Source organism: Thamnophis sirtalis, unplaced genomic scaffold (genome assembly GCF_051295495.1).
Source record: "Thamnophis sirtalis isolate CommonGarterSnake01/CBP01778 unplaced genomic scaffold, rThaSir2_p1.2 scaffold_15, whole genome shotgun sequence".
In the NCBI taxonomy this organism is placed as follows: Eukaryota; Metazoa; Chordata; class Lepidosauria; order Squamata; family Natricidae; genus Thamnophis; species Thamnophis sirtalis.
The window spans coordinates 42,302,282-42,311,728 of record NW_028261395.1 but is presented as its reverse complement, the minus strand read 5'-3'; the positions used below and the strand labels follow the sequence as shown (position 1 = coordinate 42,311,728).

At 48.2% G+C, this 9,447-nt stretch overlaps 1 protein-coding gene across 1 annotated transcript in view; it reads right to left on the bottom strand.

Annotated features, from left to right (window-relative positions):
- Window positions 1-901: 901 nt before the first annotated feature.
- The window catches only part of PLEKHN1 (pleckstrin homology domain containing N1), a 60,529-nt gene continuing 51,983 nt past the window's right edge, over window positions 902-9,447 (bottom strand). Inside the window, exons 9-16 of the mRNA XM_087702474.1 lie at window positions 8,689-8,758; window positions 7,160-7,314; window positions 5,462-5,647; window positions 4,170-4,433; window positions 3,875-4,024; window positions 2,837-3,061; window positions 2,649-2,697; window positions 902-2,024 (exon numbers count right to left, since the gene is read on the bottom strand). Of these exons, the coding sequence (XP_087558600.1) occupies window positions 1,852-2,024; window positions 2,649-2,697; window positions 2,837-3,061; window positions 3,875-4,024; window positions 4,170-4,433; window positions 5,462-5,647; window positions 7,160-7,314; window positions 8,689-8,758 (1,272 nt within the window). The 3' untranslated portion in view covers window positions 902-1,851. The remainder of the gene's footprint in view (window positions 2,025-2,648; window positions 2,698-2,836; window positions 3,062-3,874; window positions 4,025-4,169; window positions 4,434-5,461; window positions 5,648-7,159; window positions 7,315-8,688; window positions 8,759-9,447) is intronic.

Below are 9,447 nucleotides of genomic sequence, written 5' to 3'. Positions count from 1 at the left end.
GAGCAAATAACAACAAACACAACATAATGCACACAACCTAGTGTGGATCCTAGAGAACCTTCCCTTTGCAACACTCCCGATGCTTGAAACGATCAGCCAGTTCTTCCCCTCTCCTCTCTCCTCTTTACAATCTTCTCTTCCAGCCCATGTGTCCCACCGCAAGCCTTTTGCTGTTTCTCTGAGCACTTTGCAAGCAGCGTTGTTACTATTACTATTATTTAAACGGGAACCAACAAAGCTGCGTGTTTCAAAAAAAAAAGATAACCATCCGCAGAGGAGAACGCAACTGTCTCTCCCCCCCCAAAGAGCAAGCAAGGTTGTGACAGGCCCTGGGAATATCAGTGGCTGTGTTGCACACTCGCAATACGCTGGGAATAGCCCCAGCTTTCACCAAGCAAAACATTTCTCCCTCCAAAGGCGTGCAAAAGTCCCTCCTTTAGGACAAGAGACCAAAAGGCAGAGAGGATCGGCTGGGAAAAAAAATAAGCGTTCTTGGAAAAAAGTGTGCGGGGTGTAAAAACCGGCTGCCATTCCTGGGCACGCTTGTGTGTGCACGCAATCACACGCTCCGTATTGATCGAGAGCCGTTCACTCTAGAATGGACTAAGGGTATCCTCATTTTATCCCCGAGTCAGAATTGCCAGCAATGCCGCCTCTTTGCAAAACTTCGTAACTGCTGTGTTTTGAGCTAACAAAAAAAACACCTCCTTTTTTTCTTTTTGCAGCCAGAGAAAGACGTCTTATACTTGTTTGCTTTGGGTGTGTGTGTGTGTGTGTGTTGTTGGTGTTGGTGTTGTTACAAGCCACCTCAAAATTCCAAATCCTGCAGGAGAGTCAAATCAAATCCATTTTTAGAATCCAAGTCTTCAACCCGATGGAATGGCAGCTTTTTTTTTTTAAAAAAAAAACAGCTTTGCATTTGCCCCTTGCAATAAAAACGTAGAAGGTAAAAGTAATGGTTCTCCTCCCGCATATATGCTGCTCCTTCCCAACTCCAGGGGGCGGTGCTCATCTCCGTTTCAAAGCCGAAGAGCCAGCACTGTCCGAAGACGTCTCCGTGGTCCTGTGGCCGGCGTGACTCAACTCCCGAAGGCGCACAAAACGCTGCTCCCTTCCCACCAAAGGTGGCCCCTATTTTTTTTCTTACTCGCGTTTTTTAAGTTCTTCCAAACTGCTAGGTTGGCAGAAGCTGGGGACAAGTCACGGGAGCTCCCTCCGTGACGCGGCGCTTAGGGATTCGAACCGCCGAACTTCCCACCTTTTTCGGATCGACAAGCTCAGCGTCTTAGCCACTTGCAGACCGCTGGTCATTTTCATCCTTTTTTAGAGGGTCGCTGAGGCCCCTTGGAGGTTTGTCTGTGTCCAGACAGCAAAAAATAAGAAATAAAAATAAAATAAAAACACACCCCTCCCCATCCTACTTGCTAACCGTTGCTGCAAGGGAAGAGCAAGTATGATCAGGATTTCTATTTATTTATTTATTTAGTTGCTGTTTGGGGCTGAGTTGCAAAATCTATCAGCGGCACACAAAAATCCAGACTGGCTTTGACTCCACAGAATGTGCAGTTTTCTTCATGACAACCACAGAGTGCCTCGATACACAACGGACTGATTAGTGGACGGAAGAATTCCAGATCCGTTTCCTCAGAAGTTTTTTTTTCCCATAGCACCACAAGGCGAAGTAAAAGCAACAGGAATTAGAACGAGGCGTCCGAAAGCAGCCAGGAAAGGATCCTGGTCTCTGGAAACCCATCATCCACAACCTTTGCACGATTAAAAAACAGAGCCTGGTTCCCTTCCCCCTGCAGTTCTTCCCCTCTTAGGGTGGAGGAGGATGGGGGAACACCTCCTTTAGCAGTGGTAGATCTCCTGGCTGGAGGAAGGGGGCTTCTTCACCTCTGTATCCCAGATGTTGTCGTAGCTGTAGTCCTCGTGGAAGCTCTGCAGCTCAGCGTAGTCGTGGTACGTCGAGTCGAGGGTCTCCCCTCCTGTTTCAGGCAGGTGGTAGTCCTGGAGATTTTCATCTGGAAAAGATAAGCGAAGGGAAGAGCAACCAAGATGATTAGGGAACTGGAGGATAAAACATAGGAAGAACGGTTGCAGGAACTGGGTATGTCTAGTTTAATGAAAAGAAGGACTGGGAGAGACATGATAGCAGTCTTCCGATATCTCAGGGGCTGCCCCAAAGAAGAGGGAAGAGGGGCCCAGGGCCGTCTGACAGTTATCAGCTGCCTTCGGAGTCAGACATCAGTGAGGCAGAAGAACAGCTGGAGCCTGTTCACAGTGTGAGTTGCCAGATGAAGGGAGCAGCTAAAGAACAGGGATCGACTCGGGAGGAAGGCCACAGGTGGACGGTGAATGGCCCTTCCCAGAGGAAATAAAAGAGGAGCGAAAGGGGAGTGGAGTTTTCAGGAGACAATTAGTTCCCTTCATTGGTTTCTGACTCTTCGAGACTCCTTGCTAAGTTCTGAAGCTATCGGCCTGGCAGCTCTCCAAGCCAGATAAGGTCTGTGACTGTAAATCCTCCTTTGAAAGACTTTGCTGGATGCGAAGGAGCAGAATTCACAGTCAATTAATAAAAGGGGTTTTTTGTCGGGACAAGGAGTTGGCTTCCGGCTCTTGGGAAGCTTCTGTCAGAAGAGACTCACCTGATGTCGGTAAGGAACGCATCCGAAGGCCATCTCCTGACGTGGTGCTCTGTCGGCAGGTGGGAGAAGACAAGGGAGTTGAGAACTACAAAACCCACAGAACAGTTCTGTCTTCTGATTCCATCCCCACCCCGCCCTGAAGTGGGGTAAGGACCAAATCTCTTCGGAAAATTTTGCACGGCGCTTACCGTGGTCAAGTAATGGACATCTGGTGCAGGTTCTGTAGCAAAATGAAAGGCTGGGGCAGAGGCGTTGCCTGTCTGTGCAAGGCCTTGTTCTCGCCAGTGGTTCCCACAGGAAGGTTGAAAGCTCTTCCACCCCAGAGGATGATGGCAGATGGGAACTGACACCGGCATGGCCGGGTAGCCATTCTGGTGCTCCACAGTGGACGGTCCGTGACACCTCCCGCCAAGCTGTGAAAGTGGGAAGGAAAGGGGGAGGAAGAGGATGGAAAGGGAGAAGTGGGAAGAGGAAAGAGGAGAAAAAAGAGGAGGGAGGGGAAGGAGGAGGAGGAGAAGAAGAAGGAGGAGAAGGAGGGGAAGGAGGAGGAAGGAAGAGGAGGAAGAGAAAGAGGAGGAAGAGAAAAAAGAGAGAGAGGAAGGGGAGAGGAAGAGAAGGAGGAGGAAGGAAGAGGAGGAAGAGAAAAAAGGAGGGATGAAGGGGAGAGGAAGAGAAGGAGGAGGAAGGAAGAGGTGGAAGGGAAAGAGGAGGAATAAGAAGAGGAAGAAGAGGAAGAGGAAGAAATCATCATCATCATCATGATCCTCCTTGTATGCCCTACCCTCTGCTTACATCAGGGGTGTCAAACATAAGAACCAGGGGCCAGATCTGGCTCGTGATGTGGTCGGATCCGGCCTGTGGAGTCATCCTGGAAATTTTAAGGGGGTTGGCCCATGTTGCTTTGGCCATGCCCACCCAGTTGCCACGCCCACCCAGTCAGCCACGCCCAGTTAGTGGCATCAAGCTGACCATGCCCACCCAGTCACCACACCCACCCAGTTAGTCACCATGCCCAGTTAGTGGCTTCAAGCTGACCATGCCCACCCAGTTGGCACACCCACCCAGTCACCATGCCCAATGAGTGGTGTCAAGCTGGCCACGCCCATCCAGTCTACCACACCTGCCCAGTTGGCCACGCCCGCCCAGCCTCCCAGGTCAACCACAGCCCTGGTGCGTCCCTCAATGAAATTGAGTTGGACACCCCTGGCTGACTTGGCCCCACTCACCTCTAGGAAGTAGGAGCCTGCAACCCCATGCAAGGAGGGGGAATTGGGCGTGTAGGGGTCAGCATACATGGGGGAAGACGACAGAGAGATATTTTCCAGGGTTTGGGGAGCAGGGCAGGTCTGACTTCTCGGCACGTTCCACGGCTTCAGCTGCAGAAGGGACAAAAAAATAAGGTCCATTGGATGAGAAATCCAGCTGCGAAGGCCACTTGCAGGGCCATTCCAGATGTTCCTCAACCCCAGGCCCACTAAGCAGGGCTTCCCAAATCCTGCGATGATCCTCCGCTGCTCGTACATTGTTTAAGTCCAGGTGCAGCGGGCGGACTGCGGGATGTTCCTCTTGTACCGCCGCCGAGTACGGCTCGTTGTACACAGGGGAGACGCCTTCTCCACGCGGGTGCTTCGAGGTGAGCGGGACAGAGTTTTTCTTTTCGGGGTCCTCCCGGTGGCTCTGGGGCTGCTGAGGTGGCGGGACACCCTTCCCTTTGGACTTTCGGGAACTCCCCTTCCTTTTCAGCCCCTCGGCTTTCGGCATCCCCGTCCCTCGCTTTCCCGAGCACTGCAACAAGAGGAGGGACACAATTTAAGTATTCTGACTTAGGCTTCACCAAACCACGAAGCAGACTCCTTGTCCCGACAAAACCCCGTTTCTATGAAGCTGATGCGAATTCCTCTCATCCGCATCCAGCCAAGTCCCGGCAAACAGACTTTCAAGGGTGGATTTACAACCACAGACCTTATCAGGCTTGGAGAGCTGCCAGGCCGATATCTTCCAAATGCCACGCTGTAGCAGCAATTACTTGACAGGAAATCAAGAACAGATCTTCCCCCGAATGAATTGAACTAATTGTCTCCTGCAAACTCCACTCCCCTTTCGCTCCTCTTTTGTTTCCTCCAGGAGCGGCCATTCACTAAACACCTGTGGCTTCACTCTCAAGTCGACCCCTTGTTCCTTAGCTGTTCCCTTCGTCTAGCAGCTCTGCGCATGCAAACACTGGGAACAGGCTCCAGCTGTTCTTCTGCCTCACTGATGTCTGATTCTGAAGGCAGCTGATAACTGTCAGACGGCTCTGGCCCCCTCTCTGCCTCCAACACAGAGCCCTCTTCAGAGCCTCCCCCAGACTCCAGGGGGAGGGAGGTAAATATTTGTAAAAGTTTTTTTTTCAAATTTTTCAATAAAAAAAATACTAAAACAACAACAACAACAATAAACAATAAAATCACCTATCCATCGTCTCTTGCCCGCTTCAATACTTTAATTGCTATGCTCTTTTTTTTTTTTTGACTTGCCTCCCAAATTCCTCTCCTTAATCTCTGTCTACGTCTATTTCTTGGATGTCCAATCTAAGTATTCCTCCCACCTCTACCCTCTTCCATTGCCTGATTTTTTAAAAATTAAGTTGCCCTCAAAATTGTTGAAGAGGAATGCTTGATAGTGGATGGGCTCTACGGGAAAGACAAGCGTCAACCAAGGAATGGAACCTTGAACGCAAAGCAACTTGACTTTTCCCCCCCTTCCCACAGACCCCACGGCGTTGAAGCCGCCCATCAAGCCCACCACCCAATTTTCGAATCCGCACGACTTACGCAAACTGGTTGTGGCAGAGAGCTTTCAGCTAACCGATTGTCCGGCATCGCATCGACCGATTGTCTCTCGGAGAAAGAAGCTGTACTGGTTTGGGAGTGGTGGGTGGACGTAGCCCCCTTCCCAGCAGAAGCCCAGGAATTCGTTCTGCCCTCCGAGGTGAGTGACCCTCTTCCGCTTCCTGAAAACTAAACCAAGCAAGAAATTAAAATAGGAGGAGGATGCGGGGGGGGGGGGAACGGACAGAAGATCAAAGACCCTTGAATGATTGGCACGGTGAAAGAATGCAATCATAGCCTTCAAAGAATGAGGAAGAAGAGCCAGACGTTAAGGGCAGGAGTGAAATCCACCAGGTTCTGACAGGTTCTGGAGAACCGGTAGCGGAAATTTTGAGTAGTTCGGAGAACTGGCAAATGCCACCTCTGGCTGGCCCCAGAGTGGGGAGAGAATGGAGATTTTGCAGTATCCTTCCCCTGTAGTAGAGAGGGAATGGAGAGTTTGCAGTATCCTTCCCCTGGAGTGGGGAGGGAATGGAGAGTTTGCAGTATCCTTCCCCTGGAGTGGGGTGGGAATGGAGATTTTGCAGTATCCTTCCCCTGTAGTAGAGAGGGAATGGAGAGTTTGCAGTATCCTTCCCCTGGAGTATGAAGGGAATGGAGAGTTTGCAGTATCCTTCCCCTGAGTGGAGAGGGAATGGAGAGTTTACAGTATCCTTCCCCTGGAATGGGGTGGGAGTGGAGATTTTGCAGTATCTTTCCCCTGGAGTGGGGAGAAAATGGAGATTTTGCAGTATCCTTCCCCTGGAGTGGAGAGGGAATGGAGATTTTGCAGTATCCTTCTCCTGGAGTGGGGAGGGAATGGAGATTTTGCAGTATCCTTCCCCTGGAGTGGGGAGGGAATGGAGAGTTTGCAGTATCCTTCCCCTGAGTGGAGAGGGAATGGAGAGTTTACAGTATCCTTCCCCTGGAATGGGGTGGGAGTGGAGATTTTGCAGTATCCTTCCCCTGGAGTGGGGAGAGAATGGAGATTTTGCAGTATTCTTCCCCTGGAGTGGAGAGGGAATGGAGATTTTGCAGTATCCTTCCCCTGGAGTGGGGAGGGAATGGAGATTTTGCAGTATCCTTCCCCTGGAGTGGGGAGGGAATGGAGATTTTGCAGTATCCTTCCCCTGGAGTGGAGAGGGAATGGGGATTTTGCAGTATCCTTCCCCTGCCACAGCAAGCCACACCACGCACACCAAACCACACCCACAGAAACAGTAGTAAAAAAATTTGAATTTCACCACTGGTTAAGGGGGTTAGTTTATGAAGAGATTACAGTGGTCCTTGATTGATAACCCTTCTTTAGAATAGAATTGTTTATGATTAGAATATAATTCTTTATTAGCCAAATGTATGGGCCACAACAGTGGTAGGCCAAAATAATTCTCCTTCTGCTGTTGGGAATTGACCTAAATTGAGCTTTGAAGTGTTTTCACTGTCCGACCCACACAATAAGCCCAAAGATGGTGTATTTGTGATGCTGAATGAATGATGTCATTGTGTGTCCTTAGTTCTCTCTGGGTTAAGAGGAATTGGCTTATCCACGTCTACTGGGCAGAGTTATTAGGAAGAGCTTTTAAGCAAGGAAACAAAGAGCCATTCTCCTCAAACACATAATCCGGGATTGTGTTATAAACCAGGCAGATAACAGCACCTTACCTGTGCCAGGTGAGAAGGCTTCAACCCAGAGAAACTCTCTGATCCAGAGAGGGAAGAATCTGCATGGCGGAACTGAGCGGTTTTAAGACAGTATAACCACTCTTGGTAGTCTTCGTAGCTGGAGCAGATCACTCGGATGGAGTTGATTAGCCGGCCTAGAAAAAATAAGAGATCAGGTCTTGTTCATAACCCAAATGGAGGGTTTTTTTTTGATCGGGATCTTTGGATAGGAAGTGATCCTTCAGAATCTTCCCCATCCCTCGTCTCTTTTTAATAGAATAGGAATAGGAATAGAATAGAAAACAGAGTAGAATGGAATGGAATATAGAAGAGAAGAGAATTAAATAGAGTAGAGTAGAACAGAATACAGAAGAGAAGAGAATTAGAAGAGAAGAGAATTAGAGTATAAGATAAGAGAAGAGAATTAAATAGAGTAGAGTAGAACAGAATACAGAAGAGAAGAGAATTAGAATAGAAGAGAATTAGAGTAGAGTAGAGCAGAGTATAAGAGAAGAGAATAGAATTAAATAGAGTAGAGTAGAATGGACTACAGAAGAGAAGAGAATTAGAATAGAAGAGAATTAGAGTAGAGTAGAGTAGAGTAGAGTAGAGTAGAGTAGAGTAGAGTAGAGTGGAATACAGAGTAGAATGGAATGGAATATAGAATATATAATAGAAGAGAAGAGAATTAAATAGAGTAGAGTAGAATAGACTATAGAAGAGAAGAGAATTAGAGTACATTAGAGTAGAATAGAATACAGAGTAGAATGGAATGGAATATGGAATATAGAATATAGAATATAGAATAGAATAGAATTCTTTTATTGGCCAAGTGTGATTGGACACATAAGGAATTTGTCTTTGGTGCATATGTCCTCAGTGTAAATAAAGAAAAATAAAAGAGAATGCCTATATCAAAAATCATAAGATACAACACTTAGTGATAGTCATAGGTTACTAATAAGCAATCAAATCGTACTAGGAAACAAATAAAAACAATATAAATTGAAAGATACAGGCAACATGGATATAGCCATAAGTGGGAAGAGATAGATACTAGGAAGGAACAGAAGAAGAATAGTAATGCAGTCTTAGTAGAGAATTTGACAGTGCTGAGGGAATTATTTGTTTAGCAGAGTGATGGCCTTTGGGGGAAAAACCTGTCCTTGTGTCTAGTTGTCTTGGTGTGCAATGCCCTATAGCATCATTTTGAGGGTAGGAGTTGGAATTTTTTATGTCCAGGTCATCATTGGTGACCTTTCCAGCCAGCTTCCGACAAGCAAAGTCAATAAGGGAAGATGGGTTCGCTTAACGGCCATGTGATTCACTTAGTGACTGCAACAACCATGGCAAAAAAGGGTTGTAAAACTGTGCCTGGCTTCCTTTTAACCATCTTCTTGCTTAGAATGGAAATTCTGGCCCTGAATGTCGAGGATTACCCGCAAACTCTTGATACACAAATACACACACACACACACACAAACACACACACAAACACACACAAGTTTACATGTAAGCAAGGGACTTACCTTCTATTAAAAAAGCCGTCTTCTGGTTTTCCTCAAATTGTACCTGGATGGCATTCAGAGGCAATTCACCCTGTTTGTAGGAGGGGGGTGGAAAAATCAGACCCTGTTTGAAATACCAAAACTCACCTGGATGGATTTTACACAGTTGTTCCTTGTCCAGCTGTAAACACATAAATCCAACTTTTCAAGCTAAAATCAAACCCCTTTTTGCAGCCTGGTTAAGCAAGGGTGGATTAACAGAGTTGGAAGGGACCTAAAAGGTCATCTAGCCCAAGGGTCACCAACTTTTCGGACCTCGAGGGCCACTAAATTCATAATTTTAAATCTTGCGAACCACTAATACGATCTGCCTAATGACCGGCAGGGTGGGCGTGACTGGGTGGTCATGTGACTGGGTGGGCATGACCAACTCGATGTCACTCATGTCGAGGGGCGCCTTGTCGATCTCCACTTGCCCCTCCCCTGCCAGCTATTCCTCGCCTACCCGCCCGGGCTCCTTAAGGCCCCCACAGGAAGCAGTTGCTGGAGCTAAGCAGCCACCAGGAGAAAGAGTTGGCAAAACAGCTCAGTTCAAATTGGATCTGGCCGAGGAGGAGGCTCAGCAGAAGCGCCTCACTGAGGACTAGGAGCATGGGCTTTCCAAGCAGAGGGAAGACCTGCGGGAGCACAAGGCCAGGTTACCGGCGCCTGGAGGCTCAGCGGGCTGAGATGGTCAGCCAGTTCCAGGCCCTGATGCAGCCCCACTGGAACGAGGCCCTC